The sequence below is a fragment of the Bufo gargarizans genome, chromosome 6 (genome assembly GCF_014858855.1).
Source record: "Bufo gargarizans isolate SCDJY-AF-19 chromosome 6, ASM1485885v1, whole genome shotgun sequence".
Lineage (NCBI taxonomy): Eukaryota > Metazoa > Chordata > Amphibia > Anura > Bufonidae > Bufo > Bufo gargarizans.
In genome coordinates this window covers 58,205,893-58,232,775 of record NC_058085.1, presented here as the reverse complement: position 1 = coordinate 58,232,775, position 26,883 = coordinate 58,205,893, and the positions used below count along the sequence as shown (strand labels likewise).

The following is a 26,883-nucleotide window of genomic DNA, read 5'->3' as shown; positions in this document are numbered from 1 at the left end:
TTTTAAAAAGTCAGTTCTAATTTGCATATATTTTCCAAGATATCATTTCCTATAAAGCCTCATTCACACATCAGTGTTTTGGTCAGTGATTTCCATCAGTGATTGTGAGCCAAAACCAGGATTGGAGCCTCCACAGACAAAGTATAAGGGAAAGATCCTCACCTGTTCTGTGTTTAGAGCCGCACCTGGTTTTGGCTCAAAATCACTAATGGAAATCACTGACCATAAGACTTGCTATGCCAGCTGGCATCTCCTCAAAGCAACACAATACCCACTGAGAGCTACATCAAAGGCCCCTCACCTAACCAACGAGTACACTGCTCTGTACTAATGAGGAACAAGAGCTGTTTTCTACAGTTGTGTGCCTCTTACCTTTGAAAAAACCACCAGTTTGGCAAAATGTCAAGCCTTTCTGAAGGTTATGAAGCCCTATAAGTGCAATTTGTTGTCTTGCATTGTACTTGTTTTGGACTAAAATAAATGTATTTTTTAACGGGGATTTCTTAAGAAAAAAAAAATTCTAAAGATTTTCCTCTACAGCTTTCCGTTTTCCTACATCTCTAGACTGTTTCTTCTCAGTAAATCCACCAGAGAGCTGCTCTGACTCCTTGATCTGTAGCCCTTATCATTACTTTCCTAACAGCTCATAAACATTCATTATAGCTAAATCCTTATCCAAATGTTTAATAAAGACTAATTAAAAATAAAAACATCCGTCCAAAAAAAGTAGAGTGCATTATAAATAGAAAATAAAAAAATTTAAAAAATTGCACACAGATTTCCATAGCCTTTTTGAGCAAGACATTGACTTACAAGGTACAGTTGCAAGAAAACGTATGTGATAATGTAGGGAGAAAGAAGAATTGACTGTTGAATTTCTACATTCCCAATTCCGAGAAAACCCACCACAAAGGCATTTGTTTATTCCTCTCCTCCTATTGAGAACACCTGAACACTCGACTGTATGTGCATGAGTATAGGGAGTCTGGGGTGATATTTAATAGGTGACTGGCCTTAGAATTTATTAGTATGCTTCTTGAAATAGCATTTGGGAGAAAGCACTTGCTCAACATGTATAACAGTTTAGTTTTATCAGTCTACATCTCAATTGATTGAATTTGGTGTTCAAAGAATTTCTAGATCAATTTGAGTGGTATTAAACACATGGGGCACATTTATTAAGACCGACGTTTTAGGTGTCGGCCTCTCCATATCTTCGGCGGATCTCCTAAATGTAGTACAGCTTCCTTGCTGTTTTACATTTAGACCATTTTCTATGCCTAAAACAGGCATAGAAAATGATAAATGAGACGAGCCTACTGGGCCCTCCTCTTCCCCGCCCAAGCAACGTCCACTTTTTAGACCTGGCGTGAGAAGGGAGGAGTTGCAGACTGCAGCGCAAACAGACTTGGACTGGCCCACAGAGGTACAGGTGAATCCTCCAGTGGGCCCCTGAGCAAGGTGTACCCCTAGTCCTCCACTCCCTGCACAAGTGCATATGGCACAGTAGAGTGACTGCACTACATATAGATAGGCAGCGTACAGCATCTCAACTAGCCTATGTTCCTGTAAATACCTGGGTAAATTATTTAACAGTTTATTATTTAAAATGCATAGGGCGGCAGAGATGACTTTTAGACACCGAGGTAGATCACCCAACATCCCCGATTCCTAGGCAACGCCCTTCTTGAAGTCAGTCACCTTGTAACATCTTGCTGCTGTCTCCCACTGCGTGAATGAGTAATATTTGCATGTATCAGTGTACTGGGCCCCTAGAAAGTATTTTACTGGTGGGTCCTAGGAACCCTAGTCCAACTGGACACAAAGACTCTTTGTGTTGCAATCTGTGACACCTAATTTTGATGTATTTCAGCTTAATGAATGACTCCCCCCCCCCCCCCTTCCAGACTCTGAACTTAACATTATGACATGGAAATCTTAGAAAACGTTGGTGGGGAAACACTGCACAGTTGATCTTGTGACTCGAAGATTTGAATGTACTCATGGAATGATCTTTTTCAAGGCCCTAGGATATCCGCCTTGTGGCAACCCTTTTATCTACGTGCCAGAACAAAGCAATTTTAAAAATGCAAGTAACAGAAGTGATTTCACTTCACTCACTGTACTGATTATACAAGGCGTGCTGATGTATTCCAGCTATTGTAATATTTTCCAGATAAATCACCATGCTGGTGACGTGTATTAATGTGGGAGCAGGTAACAGGAGAGGGCTTTGTGGGGACTGAAGTACACAAAGCAGCAAGGGTGTTTTTGTTGGATAAAGAGATTTTGAACATTATTGTGAAACGCAGCAAGATACACAATGTTCCAAAACTGCTGCAGATTCATGTCAGAACAATGTTGCTAGTAGGAAAGTCTTACTAGCATTACTATATGAGGTCAATGAGGTCCACTGAAAAGAAGCACAAAACATATAATATTATATAGTTATATAATAGTTGCAAATATTTTACCTGAATTTCCTAGTCAGACTCTAACATCATTCCTAGGGATACTGGGAATAGATGAATATATATCCACAGGGTCTACTTTGAAAAGTTTCATATACAGTATATTATGTACATTAATAGTTGGTTAAAGTGTTAGAACATGGGCTATTTTAAGGGCAGCACCATGTTTTTACCATGTATTGAGATCATCATTGTATGCAGTTTATAGTCTACTGGGATAACGCATCCTTTACAATATGTGATTCTGTGATTCTGAGTAGTGTTGAGCAAATCGAAATATCTGAAGTGGACTTCGATCTGAATTTCAGGGAAAATTCGATTCGCTGCGAAGCCGAATTTCCTTGTGCTTCATGGTAGCAAATACATTTTTCCTGAAAAGGCGTAGAAAAAAAAACAACAACTTACTCTCTTTATTTGTTTAAGTGTGAAGAGGCTACCGCAGCCATCTTGATTGAAGATCATCAAAGAAAAGACCGGCACTTCACTCTGGTTCAAAGTAATACTTCTTTATTCAAGCATGGAGGAAAACAGCAGCATTGTCTCTCTACTTTGATTGAAGTTCAAGCGCGGAATATCGTGAGCAGTGATGTATGACATCACTACTCCGACCAGAGTGATCACATCATCATGCACTGTTCGAGATGTCGCACAGGATCTTTAATCAAGATGGCCATAGCGGCCTCTTCACGCTCAAATGCATAAGATGAGTATTATTTTTTTTTTACCCCTGAAAGCCCTCATTTTTCATCTCAGATGCCTCGATCAGTGATGAAGGGGTTCAATGTCGAGGACAGCATAATCGCCAATCCCCATCATTGTCCCTGCTACTTACAAAGAAATGCGCTTTGTGGCGACTTACTTCTTTGTAAAATTAGGCAAAGCTGATGAATCAAAGTTTTCATAATTTCCCTCATCTCTAATTCTGAGTATAACGAAGTTAGTGTGAACCTACTGTGTCACTTGAACTAATTTGGCTTAGGATTACTTCTAAGGGTGGTTTCTAAGTGGCTCCCCAGATGTTTACCCTTTAACCTCTATGCAAGGATCTGGACTTTGCTGCAGGGAAACCACCAGGTGGCTATCTCTTAGAGTAGTCTTGGTTCAAGTGATTGCTGACCCATGGGGGCCAGGAAACACCACTGAAGAGCACCAAGAGATTAGGTAACAATCGGCATTAGGAACAGGTCAAGTTTACAGCAGGCAAAGAACGTGCAATCGGATCAGGACATGGCCAAACCTTAGTAGTTTTGAGCACGAATATTCGAAAAGCAAAATTTTTTCGTGAATATCGGCACTTTCAGAATTCGAGAATATTTAGAATATAGTGCTATACATTCATAATGACGTATATATATATATTTTTTTTTTAACACAGTACATTTCAGGTGATCATCCCTCCCTTCTTCTAGCTTGTGGGCCAATGAGAAGGCTTTGACATAGCTTAGCAACATCCCTAACGACCAATAGAATAGTTGTCTACCCCACACCGATATTTTGCGTGCTTTACGCGAATGATACATTGCTGATTTTTGCAATCAAGAATATAATCTCGAATTCGCGAATTCACGAATATATGACAAATATTCTACTAAATATTCGTAAATATCGCAAATTCGAATATTGCCCCTGCCGCTCATCACTAAACCGTAGCAGGAAGCTAGTAAACTAAAGTAGAGTGCCTAAAGTACTCCAGGGTAACCAGACATTGGCTGGGAAAGATTAATATGCACACACTGGCCCATCAAGAGGCAGAGGGAGCTGTGTGTGCCTCAGCCTGCATGGAAGGAGTATTGCTGCTCCAGAGACTGGGACAGCCAAGCTGAAAGAGATAGATGCTGTCAGGAACAAGAAGTCAAAGCCCTGCAGCTAAAGAGTGGGTGAAAAGGAACACTGCTGCTTTGTTTGAAAACCAAGTGTTATTACATCAGTCTGTGCCCACTGCTCTTCTCTTGCTGGTGGGCATGGACTGCTACCATAACGCGGAGTTTGAGACAAGGAGCATTGTCTGCCATTTCCAGAATTCTGAATTGTCGTTGGCATTTCTACACCAAATTTACCAAACATTGCACAATGTCTGATAAACTTGTCACATCTCCAAACTTAACACTTTTGTCTAGAAATGTTTGTCTATTTTGTATTACCCCCTCCCCTTACTGGAGCAACTTTACAACTTTCTGCAACTTTTTTGAAAAAATGTCACAGGGATATATTTGGAATGAAATTAGTTAACTTTCCTATCCACTTTTCAAAACTAGAGTGAGTAGTGCAAAGATGCAAGCCCATCAAAAAGTCACTAAACCCTATTTTACAATTTTCTTAAGCCAGAAGTGCAGGGCATTCTTCTATATGTTTTATGTTTCCACTAGAGATGAGCGAATCAATTTTTTTTAAGAAGCAGCTGGCCCCGCTGCTCAAGAGACACCCAACCCCCTTTTCCTTGATTGGCATGGCCAGACATCTGTAGCTGAGCATGCTTAGTTAGCATCTGCATTGCTAAGTTAACAGCAGCATTGTCTCTCTACTTATGCCACTGCTTGGAGAAACAGCACGGCTGCAAGATTGACAGGGCGAGGTGAGATGTCTGCCCTTCGCTGCTCAAGAAGTAAAATTTTTTGGGCAAATTTGATTCTTATGTTGTCTAATCTTTCAATTTTACATCAGTATGAGGGTTTAGTAAGACCGCAGAGTGCACCTGTCTTTGTAAAAGTTATTGTTATTTTGTTTGGTTGTTTATCACATCCACACATTTGCTATCCCTTGCAGGATGTCTATTGTGGTACCTGTGGTCCGGATGTGCCCCCTCCCCCCGGTATAGATGCGCCACTGCATATGGGGTTGAGCACTTCCTGCTTTTCATTACCACGCAAATTTGTAGTTTATATAACTAACTCAGTATTTGGTAGTCTGTCACATTATTATTATTTGTAGTCCTATAGGGTTAAATTGAAAAAAGAGCATATCGTGATGGCTTAGAAGGTAGCACCTACTTAGGTTCAAATCTGACCAGGGAAACATCTAAACGGAGACTGTATTCTCTCCCAGAAATTGCACAAGGTTTCTAAACATATTAATAACTCATCAGACTGACCAGTTTCATATGAACATTTTCTCTCTTTTGCTTGTTGAAAACTTTACTTTTCTAATCCCGTCTCATCATTTTTATAAGGAGAGTTGACAGCACACATATTACACAATATGACCAGTATCTTTGCATGCAATTTATGGTCCAATCGCTTTTCCAGTGACAGCTGTAGACTGAATTTCTTTTTTAGATATAAAGTACTTAGAAAGCTTTATGTCTAGATGTCTCCTAAAACTTCAAGTCTCATGTGTTTTATGTTCTACCAAGCAGCAGCTTCCTTAGCATTAGATGGGTAACTCTCCCTGTCTAACTCCAAACTGAACTTGCCAGTACAAGTAAATATAGACAAACAGTCTGAAACTGAATCAAATTTATCACAGTGGCTGATGATGATGATAAATCTGATGTACATTTAAATGCTCTACTGTAATCTAGTGTTTACCACATATTAGTTGGCTTACCTTATGCTGAAAATGTTCCCACATGCCCTAAAAAATGTATGTGTCAAAATTCTGTCTCTGAGCGGAAAATTTATCCCAAAGCACCAAAATTATGTCCACCAAAAATAGACCAACTACAAGTTCATTCAATCTGCACCACTTTTATGCAAAATGCCAAGAAAAAGTGGCACATATCATAGTAAATGTGGGCCATTAATATTGGGAGTACTAGTCTTTCCCATTGACTAGCCCTGCCATAAAAGAAATGCAGGGAGATCAACACACACTTTCTGCTATGTAATTGAAACATTGCTTTTCCCTAATTACAGCATTATAAATTGAAAATGTAATCTGAATTTTTTTTATAAAATTAAAATTAGTGTTAGAGATGAATTATAAGATTTTAAACCAATTGGATTCAACTCAATTTTATTTGTAAAAATTTAAGGTGGATCCAAATTTTTAGTAATTTAACTTGGGCGAATTTTGTAGACAGAGAGAAAATAAAGTGAGAAACAAGAGACAACAATTTTTGATTTGGGTAGTATGAATTCAGACTAAAGTTAAGCAAATATCTCAAAATTAGTTTTGGGTCCAAATCAATTCTACAAAAGAGACAGACCAATCTCTGGAAAAGAGACATGTAGGTTACTTTCACACTTGCGGCAGGGCGAATCCGACAGGCTGTTTACCCTGTCGAATCCGTCCTTCCGCTATTTCCCTGGGCTGCCGGACCGCGGCTCCGTCCCCATTGACTATAATGAGGACGGGGCGGAGCTCCGGCGCAGCACGGCAGTGCACAGCGAAAGGCCGCCAGACAAAAAGTCCTGCATGTCTGACTTTTTAGTCCGGCAGCCTCTCACCGCGAACTGCCGTGCTGCGCCGGAGCTCCGCCCCGTCCCCATTATAGTCTATGGGGACGGAGCGGCGGTCCGGCGGTACGGTGAAATAGCGGAAGGACGTATCCAACCGGGTGAACAGCCTGTCGGATCCGTCCTGCCGCAAGTGTGAAAGTACCCTAAATCAGCCCTTCTTCGAAAATAAAGGAAAATTTTATATCTTACAAATAAAAATAAAAAAGATGTTTGCTTGTATGAGTCTTGCGCAACTTTGGACTTTAAGTTTGCCTCCTCGCAGCACATACCTGTACATTTTAATGCTGTATGGAGACAGGTCTCTGTACAGCATTAAAACAAAGATTAGTAACAAATCGAGTTCGGATCTTTATTATCTCTGTGTAATGCTCTTCTAGAAAATAAATATGCAAACCAGTCTTCCTTCCAAAAGGAAAAGAAAACTGTGTGTCTCATATTAGGGGTGAGCAAATCAAGAAGCAAACAGCTTTTTTTTTTATGAGGTAACCAGAGAGAATTAACTTTGTAGCCTGAGAGGCACTGATTGGGGTCGAGGGGGGTACTATTTCTCCTTATGCACATGTGAGGAGTATTGTAGGCCAGACAAGGCTCCTCTGGGTTTCTGGGAAAGGTATATGAAAATTAGCACATCTTATATACAGTATGTTAACAACTCAGTTCTAAAGAAACATTATGTGGAGACACTTAGTTTTCTTTCCATTTTGAGTAAGGATTGATTTGCACATCTCTTTTTTAGAGGAATGGTCTCTCTCTTTTTCTCTAGGTTGCCTGAAAAAAAATTCTGGATTAATTTCAAATTGATTTGAAGTTTGTACCTTAATTGAATTGGTCGACCAATTTAGTTACAGTGAACGAACCTGAATCAAATTTTGAATGATTTCCTCATCCCTATTTAGAATCAAAATTTTTTGTGATTTGATTGAGAAGAATCAAGGAAAGCAAAAAAATATAAAAATAAAAATTATGTGTGAGGAAAAGAGAAAACGTTTAATTTGAGTATATTTTATTCAGACCAAAATTAAAATTTAAGACACTTGCTCATCTCTAAACATAATTAAAGCATGCCCTATACTTTTGATAATTGCAAAAGGATTCAGGCGTTCCCCAGCATACCAGGCACTATCAACTCCATCTTCATCTAACTACCGTAATTGTAAATTCCGCCTCTAGGATGCTCTTACTGAAATTCTGCACTTGTACTGTGCTAAGGTACACACCAATGTCATTGTTGTCTTCTTGCCTGGGAGCCCAGAAGCATTTATTGCAATTGCAGAGGATTTGAGGTGCTAAAGAAGAAATTAGGGTGTGAATCAATAGAATAGTGTTAGACAAAAAATGGACAGATAAAGTGAAGAAGCTAATTTACATGGCTGTGGTAGCGGATTTAGGGCGGAAAATGATGTGCCAGGCTCTCCTTAATGAACCATAATGCAATCATACAGTAGGCACAATATTACAGATAGCATTTTCATATATTTTCCACAGCTGCTTCTCCTTTTCTGGTGAAACCACCTGGGAAATCATATCTAGTAATCATACAAGATAGCAGAATAAAATAACTAGGTTTTGAAGAGTTTTTGTAAGTGGACAAACAAAAGACAAAATCTGACCTCAATAACAAGACAAAGAAGTTATCTATTCTTCACTGATAAAAGGAAATATATTTTGTAGTTGGACAATATGGGTCTTCCAGCAGCAACATCCATGACCCCAAAAGTCTTGTCTTTCATTTCTTTGTGCATTATTTAGGTTTGTCATTATTTTCCTGTAGTTATTGCTACCATTTCCATTTAAAGGGAGTTTCTGGGAGTAAAATAAAGATTACCTATCCACAGAATAGGTCACCAATATCAGATCCGCAGACGTCCAACTCTCATCACCTCAATTAATCAGCTGATTGAAAAGGATTCAGTGCTTGAACTAGTGATGCATCTGCGACGCATGGCACGGCCATGTTAAAGCAAATGTTTTTCGTGACCCCATTTGCAGTTAAGCAACAAGGGCACAGGGCCCCTTTTGGTGATACTTTGGAAGATAGTACCCAGGTGTAGGAATGCCAGAGTGGTGTAGAGTGGCCTAAATGTCCCTTAATGTTGGTGCACATGTCACGGTGTTCCTACCTGGATATGCTGGAACCCAGGCGTTGTTGTCCGATGCAGAGCAAATAGGGGGAATATTCGAGGGATTTGAATAAATACATTGAGTCCAGACCTTGCGATGAAGTTCAATAACAGCTTTACTTGAATAAACGTTTCTCCAACAGTTTCAGGCTTTGTCTTGGTTCCCATCAGGCGTTAGCATTAACTCTGGCAGGCAAACAAACTCAAATCTGCTACATCTGTTGCCCCCTGCTCTGCTGTGCTGACAAGCTTTCTGTAGAACTTTTTCTTTAGCTTTCTGCTGAAACTTCTCTCTGTAGTCTGTCTCTAGATTAATCCAGGGAAAACTCCTGGCTTTAGAGGCACCAAGGTGTGACCTCAATATCCAGCAGAGCTCTAGCCGGCTAAGGCAGGACATGTCCAGCAGGGACGTAAACCTGCTTCCTTCCCCTAGATGGGGGTACTCTCTACTGACTTCTAATTAAACTCCTCCCTAGAGGGAGAGAAGAGAATGGAAAGAAGGTTCCATTCTCTGCAAATGTAGCTCTGCCATGCTTGCTGCCACCTTCTGACGAACCAGGTACATTACATAAACATTAACAGTTACATAGGAATAGCAATGCACATTGTATAGGACCTGCAATAAATGCATAAGATGACACTGTTAGCCCATAGGAGAAAGTAGCGGGGTGCAGAGTGGTAATGGCACTCTGGGTCATTGCACATCCTCCTCGCAGTACATTTTTTAGCGAATGTGCTTGGTACTGCAGTCCAGGCCCATTTACCTAAATGGGACTGAGTTGCGCTTAGGCCATGTGACCGCTTAATATGACTTCACTAGCCAAGAAATTGCCTGCAGCATTTACCGGAGAACTGCTTTCTCTTTAAACAACTGATTTGTAGAGTTGCTGAGAGTCAGACCCCCACCAATATTGGTTACCTATTGGAAGAAGGAGGATAGAAGAATTTCTTTCTTTAGAGTCTCTGTTTGCACCTTTAGGCCAGTTTCAGATGGCCAATAGGAAACTCCTCCTTGTATGGTCTGTAATTCCCACAAATGCATTCATTATCTTGCAGAAAATTGCCCTGTAAATGTACCGCTTTAGTTTAATAGGTCAGTGTTTAGTCTAGATGCTGTCAGTTCTATACTTGGGTAACACTGCACATCTAAAAGAGGCCCTGGGCCTTCCTCAGGGTGTTAGATGTTTCCCTTAAAGGGAAATTGATTAATGCAAAAAAATGAAAATCAGACATCATACAGTACATGACAATCTCTTTCTAACAAACCTAGAACCAACCCTGTACCTTAAATGGATGTAGAGATCTCCCCATTCATTACTCCAATTGCTCTGCTAGATTTATTTCAAACTGACAGCTCAGGAGGTTGTGTCCTTTCTCAGGAGGTTGTGTCTTTTCTGCTGAGGCTGGTGCCAGTTTAAGGACGGCACTGGGCATGTGCGTCCACCTCAGGAGGTGTACATAGAAATTATAAAAATAACAAACACTAGGTGGTGCTATACAGATAGATTTTATTAAATACAGTAGCTGAATGGTTATACAAAATTTTTAATCACATGCAATTACAAAATTATTCAGATCCAGGTACTAGTTTCAAAACTATAAAATATTTTTTGTGGGACAACCTATTTAAGCTTTATTTTGTTAAAAGGTAATTCAAGTTTTGATGAAAAAAGTGAATGGACAGCAGCACCGCTCAGAGCACTCTGCCCATTCGACTTTCATTTGCTTTACTCAGCCGACCTATACTGGACAACACCTTTAAAGAGGAGAGCTGCACTTGGACTACACTTAAAACACCAGGACCTAGATGTAATAGCAACTTCTGCACTTTCTACTATTATGTGCCAGTTTATTTTTCAAAGTCTAAATTACTGTATATCTGTAATATTTAGAGATGAGCGAATTTCAGGTTATGAAATTCGTTCACGCTTTGTTTACTGGTTAAAGGTGAATTGCGTTATAGATTCCGTTACCACGGACCATAACGCAATTCTATGACGGAATGCATAACGGAATGCCTTTAGAGTCATTCCGTCATAATAGAAGTCTATGGGCTGCAAAACGGATCCGTCCCATTTCTGTTATGCAGGAGAGAACTCCCCTGCATGACGGAAATGGAACGGATCTGTTTTGCAGCCCATAGACTTCTATTATGACGGAATGCCTCTAAAGACATTCCGTTATGCATTCCGTCATAGAATTGCGTTATTGTCCGTGGTAACAGAATGTCTTTAGACATTTTACCTTTTCCCAGTAAACGAAGCGTGAACGAATTTCAAAATATGAAATTTGTTCATCTCTAGTATTTATTCCACAGTGAACATTACTGTAAATGTACCATATGAATTAACCACTTTATGACCTATGAAAAAAATCAAAGTGGGATGCTAGTTTCTGCACTATTATGGTACATTTTTGGCAGTGAAAGCACCCACAAAATCAGTGGCAGGAACAGTCCAAATGCATAAATAATACCAAAATGGCTGTCGCCTTACCTAAAAATAAATGCAAAAAATTGAATAAAAAACTATCAGAAAACACACCCCAAATTAGTATTAATGAAAATGGCAACACATCACACCAAAAATACACCCTGACATGCCTCTGTTGATAGAAAAAAAAAAAAGTTATGGCTTTCGGAACATAGTGACACAAAAACAAATTATTTTATTGTTTGTATTAAGTGTATTGTGCAAAAGTAATAAAACATTAGAAAAATGATATGGGGGAATTTATCACAAGGGTTATTTTTCAAGTCAATTTTCATTGCCATATTCATTGAGTGACTTTGCAACTTTTTTTTGACTTTTTAAATAGTCTCAGTATTAAATCTATAGTCAAACTAATGAACATAGCTAACCACACCCACTTTCCCGCAAACTTTTCAAAAATGGTGTAAAAATTCTAAAACTCACAGCAATTTTGTGTAGGTAAGCCAAAATTTGCCAAGTCCCTATTTTGTGATTTTTTGAAGCCAGAATTTATTGATTGACAGGGTTCGATGTCTGAGATGATCTCACTGCAAGACCCTGTCAATCAAAGCGGAGAGGGCGCTGCAGTTGCAGAGAGAACAGACCCTCTAGGTGTAACGGCAATGCCCCCGTTGCTTCTAGAGGCTCATTTGCATATATTAAAACTCAATTTTTCCCAGCAGTGGGGTACATATGAACATGGGACTAAAACAGATGCCTTCAGCTGCCAAGTGCACATAGGTACAAATCTGCTGACAGATGCCCTTTAAAGTTCATGTATTGGAAACTGAAAGAATAGGCAGATATAAGTATATGAGTGATATGTAAGGGATACTCCAACGAAAAAGAAAAAAACTGAGATTGTCTCAAAGTAAAAAATGAAGTAATACTTACCTTACCCATCCAACATTGCTCCCATTTCGATGCTCATTGAATCCTCTGCCAGTATCTGTACTTGCTGGCCCCTCTCAACATGGAAATGTGACCATCAGAGGTAGAATTTACCACCACGTAAAGCAAACAAATGCTTGGGGCCGCAGAGCTCAGGGGCACCGCTGCTGGCTACAAGTGATTGGCTGAAAAAACGAATAAACCAGGATTGGACATACCGCTTGTGCTGCTGGTTGAGTTGGACAGGGGAGTCAGGGGGTGAAGAGGACCTTCCCAGCTGTACAGCAGTAGCAGAAGTGCTCAGGTTGCACTGCCAACCTAAAAGAGGAGCCTAGCAAGCCGACGAAGCAGAGCTTAGTGATGTGATGCGGCGGACCCTAGCAGTGCAATGGGAGCCTCCAGACATAACTTTGCTTGGAGCCCCAGAAATGTCAAATATACCCCAGACTAGAGAATTTCCCCTAAACACCGTAAGACTCAAGCTCTTCTTACATTCACAGCTATTCTGCAAAAACAGAGATATGTAACTCCACAACTTTCAATTGTAGCTCATACCCACTGAGTTGCAGTTACAATCACCTTATACATCCTCTTACAGATATTGAAATGTCATGAGAACTTATACATATTCTTATGAAATGATATAGTGATGTTCCCTGTGGAAGTCTATACACTCATGTATCCATCAAGAGAACTGGAGAAGTTGAAAAATGCCAGATTTTGCAATATATGTGAATACAAAATGTTGAATAATTGTCAAGTCCAGTAAGTCTACATCCAGCCTCCTCTTGTTACCACTTGGCTACATTTTATTTTATTAACTGAGCCAACGCCCATTTTGTCACTGAGAATGTGTTAAGTTGGATGCATTGGTTCGAGATACATAGTTCAAAGGCTACGTTCTCAGTTTTATTTTGCTTGAATTGAATACAAAATTTGAATTTATTCCATCCCTTGTACTACGCATAGAATAAATTCCAGGGACAAAAAACCCAAGAGTGATGATTTTTCTTAATATTAGTCCTCCGCGGAAGAAAATACTAATGAGATGTGCCAAGATTGGCAGAGTCTCTGCTCACTCTCCTATTAGTCATTACATGGAGTAGGCAGAGGAACTATCTCCAAGGGATAGTCATTTCATCCAGCGAACAAGGTCTCAACAGCTGCTTGTACCTATTATTATTAAGGGACTGGCAAAGGCTGTTATTAGGCTTTGGACATTAGGCTGTCGACATGTTTCCTTTATGGGTGGTTTTATTGCCCCTCATGTTGAAGCACTGTCCTTGAATGCACCATTGAAGTTCTTAACTATTACAAAGTAATTTACTTTCTAGCTGATTGCATTCAACCATATATATTAAATAGGGGATAGATATCTGATTTCTGTAGGGCCACTGTTCACCAGAATGGGGTCCCAAGCCCCCACTTTTCTTTGTCACTGCACAACTTCAATAAGGAAGAGTTTGAAAGGAGCAGAGGTCAAACATGAGTGCTGCTGCTCCATTCAATGTCTATGAAATTGGTAGAGGCAGCTGAGCACAGGGCTGTCCGGTAGCGAGGTCCCCAGCAGTTACTAGAATAGGGGTCTCAAATCCCCTGTTCCTCCTCACTGCCTAACCTCAGTGAAGAGGAGTTTGAATGGAGTTGTGGTTGAACCTGTATGGTGCTGCTCCATCCAATGCCTATGGAGAAGATGAAAACAAGACGCTGGGATATGTATTAAGTAGAACACAACAAAACCAGATGATGCCATAGACTCTGAACCAAGGTCTAGCCAGGGCCAAATGGATTACAGCCTAGGGAATCCACATTTACGGTTCATGACCATACCAACTGGTCATTTCAGGTCAACAATGTTAGTAGGCCAATAGAGTCTAGACATTACTGGGTCCTATCTGGACACAGGATCAACTGATCTCTTTTAGGAGTTTTAAAAACCATAAGGGCTCTATATAGAGGAAGTGATAATAAAGGAAGAAAGACAAGATTTGATGGCGCAGTTTTGATTCTTGAAGGGCTATATAGCATTGGGTTAGCAATTTGTGACCACTGAATACTTCTTATCATCCTCCACTTCCCCACACACTAAAATGACACTACGCATAAATGCATAAATTACTTTAACTGCAACCCAACACTATATGTGGCACCAAAGCTTATCTTTTTTCCTCTGTCATCACTTTTTCTATATAGCGCCTTCACCGTTTGTAACAAGTTTTTGCATGTTCTCCTTGTGCCCTTTCCAACGCCAACTTCTACAAACATTTGAGCTTTCTCATCGACACCATCTGCAAACCTATAAGGGCGGGTTCTCACCAGCACTATGAAGTCCGTTATACTGTTCTGTTATAACGGAATATAATGGAATTTTAGAACGGAATGAAAAATGGAACCCTTTAAGAGGCATTCCGTTTTTTTACGTCCTAATACATGTCTATGGTCACAAATAACGATTTAGTTTTGTTCCATTATAATGTCGACAGGACTTTTTTTTCGTCATGTATAACGGAACAAAACAGAACTGTTATTTGTGCCCATAGACATGTATTAGGACGGAGCAAAAGAGAATGCCTCTGAAAGCGTTCCAGTTTGTCATTCCGTCCTAAAATTCCGTTATATTCCGTTATAACTCTAACATGTACAAGGGGTGAATCCACTGCTTTAGTATGCATCATTTAACTGCCAGCACGATTACTGTGTATGCACAAAAGAATAGCCTGGGATGAGACCGGTATGGGCTCATTTACCTAATGGAGAAGACTCAAAGAGGTGTCCTCTTAATGCATGTTACTGCTGATTTGTGAGAGCATCGGAGCAACAGAGTGCAAGCGAGTATGAAGATAAGGCCTCATGCACACAAACGTATTTTGTTTCCGTGCCCATTCCATTTTTTTGTGGATAGGATGCGGACCCAATCATTTCAATGAGTCCGCAAAAAATGCCGGACAGCACACTGTGTGCTATCCGCATCCGTATGTCCGTTCCGTAGCCCCGCCAAAAAAATAGAACATGTCCTATTCTTGTCCGTTTTAGGCATTGTTACAATGGATCCGCAAAAAAAAAAACGGATGGCATATGGATGTCATCTGTTTTTTTGGGCTGATCCGCAATTTGCGGACCGCAAAACACATACGGTCGTGTGCATGTAGCCTAAAAATGATATAACTGGACTCGGCATCACTCTAGTTTGTGGGGTGTTTTGGAGCTAGTAGTTTTCCCTTAACACAATGTGACAAGTGTAATATAAACCATAAGTTCACCCATCCGTATAATCACCTCCTGCCCCTCATTAGCACAAAATGCAAAAGAACATCTTTCCATATTAGAAGGCCAACGCGTAGACCTGAAGATGTCATATAATGCAAATGTATTCTCCTGTCCAATTTGAAATGGCCCCTGAAGGATGAGAAAGACAAAGAGCAAATACAGAACAAAGGAAAGTAGCATAAACAAATCTTCAGTCCTACCTTTGTATTTGGTCACAACAGCTGAATTGACACTCAGAGGCTCCTGGAAGGTGACAGTGAGTGATGTGCTGCTTGTTATCATGAGGCAGACGTTGGTCGGCACCTCGGGGGCTCCTGAAAAGAAACAGAATCTTCAGAACTCTGCTCTATAAATCTTAACCAAACAAGAGGCTGCTGAAAACATGCATAGGCTTTCTTTGCCATTCAATGTCTCCAACCGAGTTGCAAGAGAAGTGATTGATAGAGTGAGAGTCTAATACTTGGCAAATAGAAGTTTAAAGCTTATATTAAGTAGAATGTTTCCATGTCATATTACACCTCTCTGTAAATATAAGACTTGCAGTACAACATTTTAGGCACAATCTAGCTAGTCGGCCATCCAGTTGGTCTGAAACTGATACCTCTGTGTGTGTATATGTCAGCCAAAACATAAAAACTGTTGAAGTGGTAAGGTGGATGGAAAGTGTGTCCCACCTTACCAAGGGGAAACTGTTGCATCTTCAGTAATACAGGATTTATGGAATATGCATAGTGGTGGTGACTGTTGGATTCACTGGGAGCAAGCAAAGAAATGGCTCCTCTATTGATGTAGTAATGGCAAGAATGGGGTGTATTGTAGGCTTCTGAGCAATATGGTATCATAGAGTGTCAGCCCCAGCCACAAGGATTGACAGGAGAGAGATAAGTGTCAGCCTCAATGATCAACATGGTATATCATGATATTGTGTCATCTACATGGGCTGATTTTTATATATATATATATATATATATATATATATATATATACACACACACACACACACACATCAGGGTGAGGCTCGTTTCCCACCCAGCACAGCAGTACATCAGGCTGACGGACCATGTGCAACCTGGAGTTGGTAATAGGAACTTGGCCAAACTATGTATGGTGTAATGCAGCCCATTGAATGTTCCCCAGAGAAAAGCAGTATCATGAAGTAGTTGGCCAAATGTGTATGTGGCCTGTCTGGGAACCCAGTTGTAATGCTGCCTGCTCTGTTTTTAAGAACTAAGAGAGTTGCACTGGTTTTCTGAACAGTAATTTTCCCACATTCTGTATTGAATAATGGCAGAAGTTCACCTGGATAGAATAAAGTTACCTTCATCAATTAACCTCTTTTGATGCCCCCATATCTGGATCCTTTTCCCATTGAGTGATTGAGTTCCACCTTACAAACTGAAAAATGTTGATCATCTCTTGACAATGTCACAAGCAAGTGGACAATCAGTTCTTGGTGGTAACAATTGGTAAGGGCCAAACTGTGGTGGCTAGGCAAATTGGTCAGATCATCTCCAAAATAGAAGGCTTTAAGTGTGTTCCTGTTATGCAGTAGTTAGTAATTACCAAAAATGGTCCAAGGAAGGAGGGACAATAGGTAAAACAGTGACAGAGGTGACACTCATATGATTTTGCTATACACTACTGTGCCAAACCCTCAACTATCGTACTTTTCAATCAAATCCTTTAATGAGTGACATGAAAATCCACAATATAATTGATGATGGGGGCATACTTAGAAAATGCAATGGAGAACAGTAATTAATATTGCCTTAACTTTAGACAGCTTCATACACCAAATGTATCATTGTAGACACTTCCTTACACCATGCCTTGCTCGTCTATAGGGGTTACAGCCATTGCTTCAATGCAGCAGCATTGAGAGTTTGGGATTTTAATCTTTCAATTCTGGAGAAATCACTTTACGGTGAACATTGGCCACCTCTTGGATGGCTTAATTTACATCAAAATTATGGCACACACTAGGACACTACTAACAAATCTGGCACATTTGAAGACTCCTCCTAGCCATGCCCTTTTGTAGATACTATCTAAACTTTCTAACTAGGTGAAAAAAGTTACTATAACTGATAATATGTCTAGCATAATGTATGTATGCCAGTTTTTTTGTGTACGTCAAGTCAGAAATTCCATTTCTCTTACTAAAACTTCCACAAGGGCAGTGGGTGAGGACCCACTATACAAACTAACCAGTGATCAGGATTTCACTGTAAAGAAACCACCAGACCACTACTGCCTGAGATAGTCCCCATGTGGTTGGCGGCTGACCAATGGGGTCACCGGTCCAAAACACCAAAGGATCAGGCAATATGTGTAGTCTGGACACTGGTCAAGGTCAGGGAATTCAGCATACTAGCGTATATGCAAGATGAGCCTAAGGACAGGGAAGGCAGCAGTAGGGCAATCCTAGAAAAAGACCAATGTCAAGGCATGCAGCTATAATTAGAATCAATAGTCAGGCTGGATAACAATACATTTGTAATCAGACAGGGAAACCACCTATGCTGGTTACTAGACACTAGGAAACCTAAAGCTCAGGCACCCTCTCATTGAGAAAAGTGCCTTAAATACCATGGGGTGGCAAGCCATAGGCTGTCCCTTTAAAAAGCCTTCAGGACAGCACTCAGGCAGCATCCTGCAGAAGACATTGAAAGTTCTGGTAGCCCGGAGTGCTGCTAGCTGGAAGAGGAGCAGGGAGATCGGAGCAGCAAGCTAAGACCGTTTGTGTAAGTAGCACTGTGCCTGTGCCCACAAAGAGGAGCAGGGCAATGGCAGGCACAGGATAAGTGCAACACCCATTCTGTCTTCTCTGCATGTTCCTATTTATAAATATGGGATGTTATCATTATATACTTGTTATCAATTATGAATTTATGTAGACATGTAGGAAACATGTACTAAACGCAAAATGTAAATGCCACAGTTGCTTTATTATATACGGTATTAGATAATTTGCACAAATTTGCCTGAATGAGAACACACTACCTAACAGCAGAATGTGGGAAAAACAGAATCTAAGACTCCAAAAAGGGGAAATGCTGCACACATCCTATTTTAAGGCCTTCCAAAAATTGGAGAATGCTCAAGAATCTTCTGTAGAGTATGAAATTGAATGTTAAAACAAGCAATTATTGATGAGTCATTTTGGAGGCATGATGGTGCTCTATTATCACTTTCTAAAGAATTTTTTAAGATGACCACTAAAGTGTGATATCAATAACTTAAGCTACAAGCGTGAATTTTTCATTTGGCACAATAACTTCTTACACTCTACAGATTCCGAATCCTTTAGAAAGTTAAGCTTTGGTACCTGTCACACGTGGCTTAGTTCCTTGCATTGCTGGTGACATTGGATCCAATCTGACCAGACTTTATTTGCTCTCCATATGGTTTTGTGAATTTCTTTAACCAATCTAAAAGTGTAAATACACATAAGAGCAAAATTGTCCAGAGCCACTTATTATGGTAGGAACTGCCAACTATTCTATGAGTATAGGGCTTTACTGACTGTCCCCAGACAGATCATGTAGAGGAAAGACGGGAAAGGCCTATTCAATTTCAACATGTAAGAATGGGAGATAAGTGTCACGTTCCTGTGTGTGTGTTTGGGGGGGGGGGGGGGGGGGTTGGGAAACACCACACCAAAAATAGAAGGGAAAGGGGTGAGGGAATAAGGTTTGGAAATTAGGGAAATGAGATGGACACCTCCTAGTAAAACCCTAATCAAAGTACTGACTAACTAGCAGTATGAACAGACCCCTTAGGTACTGTAGGTGAGTTTATACACCGGAATACCTAATGTCCTAACTGACCCTATAGGACCCTGGTACTAATGTCAGGACTGAGACAACCTGTTCCTCCAAAAGGAAGGACGAACAGGAGTCTCTCTCAGGCATTAATACAAATGACAGGGAAATGCAACACACAAAATAACCCAAGCAAAATACAAAAGGCAAAGAAAACACATAACTTCAAGTGGCTATGGCAGCACCAGGAACTCAGCCGAGATTCATATACTAGCTATCCACAGAAGCTATAAACCGCATAGCATAGTGGGAGAAACAACAATAAGCAGAGAAGGTTAAATGACCATAATATACACACCTGGGGAAAGAAATTGTGGCAAGCACCAGAAACAACACAGACATTATTTGATCCAAATGGAAAACATGTCAAATCAAACCACATGTTGCCAGTCTCACCGATCTCACCGATCTCTTGCCACCTGTCGCGGGAACCTACATGACAATAAGGCACCTCTAAAGGTCTCTGCCAACATCTTAATCCCCTGCCACGATTGAGACCACAACATATAAGCTTGTCCAAACCAAGCATGTATGTACATCAATAAGTCCAGAGATATAGCTGTTTAGCACACAGCTATTGAAGATGTATGTCCACCTTAATAACATATTAAAGCAATTGTCTTATCAGACGAAAGCTACTTCCAGCACCCCTGGCAAATAGCTGACTTTTTCCAGGGAAGCCATGTTTAGTCAGTCATTTCACTTGCTGAAATGGTCTAAAAGGACATACAGTATGGACAAGGATTGTCTTTTGGAAACATACTATTTGATCGTTATTTGGCTCTTTATGAATATGGCCTTGAAAAATATGTTATATTTGTGATTATGAGATAGGAAAATGAGGTGACATGCCTCACTAAAGAATGGATAGTTAATGGCTACGTATGCATATTGCTGTTGAATATGTGCTCCTTTACAAATAAAGTGAAAAACACCATGTATGCCTAGAGAACCGCCAATGGGTGTGTATAATGAGATTCCCTATAAATCTGTATATTGATACTTATTTAGGTATCAGTGCAATGCGCCAAACTAATATAACATGTGAGGAAATGTGCTGAAAATGCCTGGATGAAAGTAAAAAAAATATATATATATACATAAAAAAAAGTATTTTAAAGACATACTGTAAGTTTATAGAAATGACTAAGCCAAGTATTAAATCTCTGTTGCACACATAATTCATCTATTCAAAGAATTCCCTGTTACACAGGTCTGCCCTGTTTACAAGCCAATAGAGCAATCTACTGTAACCAGAACTATGAGTGAGAGTGATAGCGGTCTGGAGTGGGACAGAAGACGTCATCACCAAACTTGAGGGGAGAAGGGAGAGGGTGCTACAACGATGTGCCAGTTGGAAACATGGTAGACAGATCATTGTGGAGAAAGGAGGAAAGAAAAGAAAGCTTGTTTGAGTCGCAGAGAAAATGGACGAACCACTCACTCAATTGAATCACTGAGGAGCCTGTTCCATTTTAACCTTCCCAAGCCATAGCCTCCTGGAGGAAAGTTAGAGACAAGCTCCATCTACTGCCAGGAAAGACCACCCAAAGAGACAGGACACAGTGTGCTTTCTGAAGAGCGCTTTTCGCCCACCACTAATTAGTTGACTCTGAGACACTTTGCATTCGGGACAAATGAAACCTGCAATGTATTCACAAACCCATGAATGTTTCAGAAAATACATGATCACTTTGACCCTCCATGTACTGCATGTCTCAGCACTGCCAACAGTTCAAATACAGCCAGTGTGTATCATAGGACTACGCAGATATTTCATCATCTATAGAGGAAAAAATGTCAAGCTATTCAGGCATTTGGAATAAGAAAGATTCAAAGAAAAAATTTACATTAAAAAATTGGTTTTAGCAAATTCTTATGAAAAGAAAGAAAGTCTGCAGATCTATAAACCAGCAATTCTGGTCAACAGTCCCTTCCTAGATAAGAGCAGGGGTCTATAAGGAAGAAAGAACCCAGTGACAGATTAACAACCACACTATGATACAACCAGAACAAACTAGCTGGGTCAAACCTGGAGAGACCAATATAAACTGAATCAGAACCAATAAAACAGAGCAAAAAGTGAATGCAGAAGTCAAATCCAGGAAAGCAGCTAAATCACAAGCCAAGATCAGAAGCTATATTAAACCAGAAGTCAGATGTCAAGGTCCAGGTAGGGTCAGAAAACCAGGAGATTCAGGTTAAGTCAAAGAATGCTAGTGAGGATATCCTAGTAGAAGACACCAATTAAAGACAACCTATGACCAGCAGATTGCCTGTTTTAAATAGGCTGCACATTCTGTGTCACATGACTGATGACGTCAGCTCTCCAGATGTGTCAGCACCACCTCTGATTGGCTGGCGCTCCTGCATCTGGAAGCCCAGCCCCGTCGTTCTGGCAACTGGACACTGGCAGTTTTGCTGAGGAACGCACTGGGCCGGACATGATAGCAAGGTCTTGACCCTCGAGAGTACCAAAAGATCCTCCGATGGGCCCAATCGATGACATAATAATGGTTCCCTAATAAAACAAGGCTCATAAGGTCTAGCTGAAGATAATTTGTAGCTGACTTTGAAAACAATAACCACTTGATATCCTAGTAAACATAATTGACAATAAGTGCTGAATGTGCAATGGTGACAAAAATTACTTAAAAGGGAATATGCATATTTCCTGTTTACACAGAGAATGGACCCTCAGAATCATTTCCTCTCGTGGGCCCAAGGAAATTCAGTCTACCCCTGTGTGTGTATTTCTGTCTGAGATTAGGGAATTAGATTCCAGTAACTTAACCAATGTTGATAACATCAGTAAAAATAGAGGAGAAACCGCGCGACACAGCTCACACTCCCGAATAAACCCCTATATGTCAATCGTTCAAACACGGACGTCCAATGCACCACTTGTTAAAACTGCATGTATGGAAGACTTGCTGTCGGCCCCTGTCTACTCTGCTAGCAATTTGTTACTCGCATCCTGGATGAAATAAAGGATCATTTTACATACTACTGCAGGGTGAGTGCCGCCTTATTATCCCTCTCTACTTTGGAGTTGATAACATCAGTGTTGAACTTTGAACCATGGAGGAATGGACTCCACAAGACTTCAGACTGTGTCCTGTGGTATCTGGCACCAAGAAACTAGCGGCAGATAGAAGTTGTGAGGTGAGTCTCCATGGATTGGACTTGTCCTTTCACCACATCTCACAAATGCTCGATTGGACTGAGATCTGTGGAATATGGAGGCCACGTCATCAGCCTTGAAGTCTTTGCCATGTTCCTCACACTGTGTATAAAATAATTTTTAGACACTTGAGTCCAACAGTCCACTGTTGTCTCCCCATAACACTGTGTGTGTTTAAGCATCGTCTGCTCCCAATAATGGACATTTCTGGAAGGCTTCTAATATGAAAAAGCATAACACATGCAACTGTGCAAGGTGTTTTTAAAACCGTTTGTTAGCACCGTCGACCATGCGTTTACCCATAGCTATGTATGTCAGTGTCACTGACATTATTTGCTATTGCTCACATAGCATTAAAAAGCTTAAAAGGTGGAGAGGGAGAGCTAAATTTGCAAAAACAAAGTAGTTACAAAAATAATTAACATTTTCAGAGAGAATGAGATTAGAGAGTGTGATATACCAATTTCCAGGAAATTAAAGTAACTTCAATTCACGCCAAAATGAATGTTTAAAAAAATTTGCAGAATCGGTCACAAAACAATTTTCAAGTAGCTTGCTTCTCTCTAAATATTGCCTTTGGCTTATTTGCTATAAATGCTAAATTATTTAACCAGTGTCAAAAAGACATTGTGATTTACATGTGGAATTAAAGAGTCTAGCATTGCCTTGAACAGGGAGTGGCTGCTGGTCTACTACTGTTTCGCCAGCCTAAAGGGCGATTATCGTGTAAATTATCATTAAATCAAGCAAAACTGCACAATTATTGAGCAGTCTAAAGGAATGAATAATAGAACGGCAATCGGTAGATTTTTTCGTTGTTTCGATCGTATATGTGGGCACAAAAATGATCGTTGGACGTTAACGACTTCATACGTGGAAACAGGAATCGTTCACTGCACCCACGATTACAGACAATTACACAGGGAGTGTGTTTAAGAACGCCACTAGTTATCACTTTGTGTAAATGCAATAGTCTGCTTTGCAAACTATGGAATATGCAATCTAAATTACAATTTTGTGAATGATAATTGGCACTTCTAAAGGGTCACTGTTGAAACGTTCACTACACCACAAAAACAACTTGCTTGTCACTCCATCATACCAATTATCTACTCATGTAAAGGCACCTTTATTGTCTATTCAACACTAAGGGAAGATTGCGATATACAGGCTATGGCTCCGTGCTGACTAATTATAGTGTATATGTTCCTCAAATTATTCCTTAGTAATCCTGCTGAAAGAGGTTAACTTACTACAATTAAGAGGTTGCCAGCAGAACAAGGTTTCCCAGCAGAACATTGCCCAGAAGGTCACACAGCTCTGCCAGCTTTTCTTCTTCTGATAGTTCATCCTGGTGTCTTCTATTCCTCAGTAAAGTGATGCCCACACAGCCAGCTGTCCACATGATGTAAGAGATGATTCATAAAACCAGGCTGTCTTTTTCCGTTGCTCCACAGTCCAGTTCTGATGCTCAAACCCCATTGTAAGCACTTTTTGTAATGGAGGGGTCAACATGGGCAACCTGACGGTCTACGACGACACAGTCACATTAACAACAATCTGTGATGCTCTATGTGTTCTGACACTATTATGCATAACCAATATTAAAGCAACCATTGGTTCCTCTTTAAAAATCTACCTAATTTCTAATTCAGGGTTGTCCCAAACCTGCATGCTTTTTGGTCTCACTTGGCTCAGTTGGTTGTGCAATGCCCCATCCTTCTTTTTTTTGTGGTAATAGATGCCATAAAATATGGTCTTCCCTATGCACCCATGTCCGATTGAGTGCATTGGTAGCCTCAGTAATTCCATTATGAAGCAGTACGGCACAGTGCTGATGACAGGTAAACTGAATCCAGCAGTTGGCTGAAAAGGTTTAGGTGATCATGCCCATATCAGGGAGGAAGAAAACAACCCCTAGACCAGCAGGTGGAGAGGCAGGAGCCAACATGGATAAATGGAACAGCAGGGAACAGGTAAGTATAGTCCTTTCAGTAGGATATGCAGGCTTCCAGCACCTTTTAGAACAACCTCTTCAAAACAGATTTTTCTACAATCAACATTCATCACCTATCTATCCATAGATCCACAGATCACTAGAGCAGATTCCCGATCACCCTGGTCCTTCTCATTGCACCACCACAGTCAGGAGGTTGAATGAGAGTACCTCTACTGCCTCTCCATGTCTTGGCTTTCTAAGTCAGCCTCACAAACAGTGAGAAGGAATGGTGGACTCATAACCCCCATTCTAATGATCATGGGGAACAACCCAACCAGTGAAACTAGTGATTGGCATAGTGGTCATGGTTTCTTATAGACAGGGGCCAGAAAGTACAGAGGCCAGAGAAGAACTTAGGAAGCATGTAAACAGGACCAGCTGGGGATGACTAAAGTGAGTTTTCTTCTTGTGTTAATGTTCAGCATTCTGGGGTATATTTTAAAAAATTATAGGTCATCAAAACCCTTAAACAAAGAGACACCTTAGAAATGTTATTGAGCACCAAATAAAAGCAGTTCATCTATACAGAGAGAAGGAAATATCAGGGAAATGTACACTCAAAGAATTATTACACGCTATTATCATTAAAAATTACGCACACCTTGGATAGATCGCCAACAACACTAGGCCACACAAGTTCCTCCTCAGTACAATACCAACACTATCTCAATGATTACATCAAGGCAGCACAATATGGAATAATTCACCTCTAATAAAGTCCACTCAGTGCCAACACTTCTCAGATTAGCAACAAATGTTAGCACTCTCTTCTTATAGCACCAAGATTATCATATTACAATGAATGGTATGAATTAAACTTATGTGGTAATGATTAAATCTGATAATTAAGTAATGCAACCCAAAAAAAGGAATTCTTCTAAAATATCACTTTTCAAGGAACCAAATATAAGATGAACAAAACTTGAAGAAATGTTATCAAATTCTAAGATAAAACATAATACATATGTCAAGTATTGAGTGAATCAAAGTATCTGAAGTTGACTTCCGAATTTCAGGAAAAATTTGATTCGCCATGAAGCCGAATTTCCTCGCTATTTGTGGCAACGAATCAATTTGTCCTAAAATGGTGGCTGAAAGTAAGTAAAAAAAAAAAATTATATACTCACTTCATCCACTTGATCGCGGAGAAGCCGCCTGCTCCCATCTTGATTGCTTATTGCTGATGACGTCACCGAGGTCCTTTGTGGGTTTCCTTCAATCAAGATGGGAGTGGACAGCCTCTGGGCGATCAAGTGGATGAGATGAGTATAATTTTTTTATTAACCGCTGAGCCGCTGAATGTAAGTCACAGATGCTGTGATCAGCGGCATCAGAGGGGTTAAATGACGGTGGCGGCGCAATCGCTGTTCCTTATGACTGTGCCTACAATGGAAAGCGATTCATAACTAAGTCATTTATAACAAATCAAATTTCTTATCAGAGTTTGCCGAAGTTGCCGAAATGAATGTTTCAAAACTTTGCTCAAGTCTGATGAAAGATCTGCTTAAAACTTCACTTTTTATTTACTATTATACAGTATATAGATTCACTTTTTTATACTTACGTGCATATTCATAACCCGTCTTCATCCTTTTATACAGACGATACCTCCACTCCCAGGATTTGAGCTGCTTCTCCTTGTCGGAGCTGTCTACTGCCAATCCTTCGTTTTGTATTTTTGCAGACAATTCGCTCATCCTCATTTGGGCTTCTTCCACCAGAGAATTCAGGTGCATGGATCTAGATTCCAGACTGACAACTGTACAAACAACCAAAAGAGGGTACTGTTAATACGGGTTCATACACATGCATGTCCACCTTAAAGGGGTTGTCTCACTTCAGCAAATTGCATTTATCATGTAGACAAAGTTAATACAAGGCACTTACTAACGTAGTGTTATTATCCATATTGCTTACTTTGCTAGCTTGATTCGTTTTTCAATTCCATTATACACTTCTCTTTTCTATGGTTACGACCCCCCTGCAATCCATCAGTGGTGGTTGTGCATGTACACTATAGGAAAAGGCACCAAACTCTCTGGTGGTTGGGACCGTGGGAGAGTATATGGGCGCGCATGCACAGCAGCTCCAGTCAGTCCTAAACACCTCGTATCTGCTCTCCAGCAGTGGTTGTAACCCCTGGATATGAGCAGTGAATAATGAGATGGGAAAATTAATAAAGCCAGCAAAGGAGGCAATATGGATAATAACAATACATTAGTAAGTGCCTTGTATTAACTTTCTCTACATGATAAATGC

The 26,883-nt window shown here is 40.3% G+C and overlaps 1 protein-coding gene across 1 annotated transcript in view; it reads right to left on the bottom strand.

Annotated features, from left to right (window-relative positions):
- Positions 1 to 26,883, bottom strand: part of ANKFN1 (ankyrin repeat and fibronectin type III domain containing 1) — a 475,518-nt gene that overhangs the window by 325,899 nt on the left and 122,736 nt on the right. Inside the window, exons 3-4 of the mRNA XM_044299903.1 lie at positions 26,189 to 26,383; positions 15,818 to 15,931 (exon numbers count right to left, since the gene is read on the bottom strand). Coding sequence (XP_044155838.1) covers positions 15,818 to 15,931; positions 26,189 to 26,383 — 309 coding nt within the window. The remainder of the gene's footprint in view (positions 1 to 15,817; positions 15,932 to 26,188; positions 26,384 to 26,883) is intronic.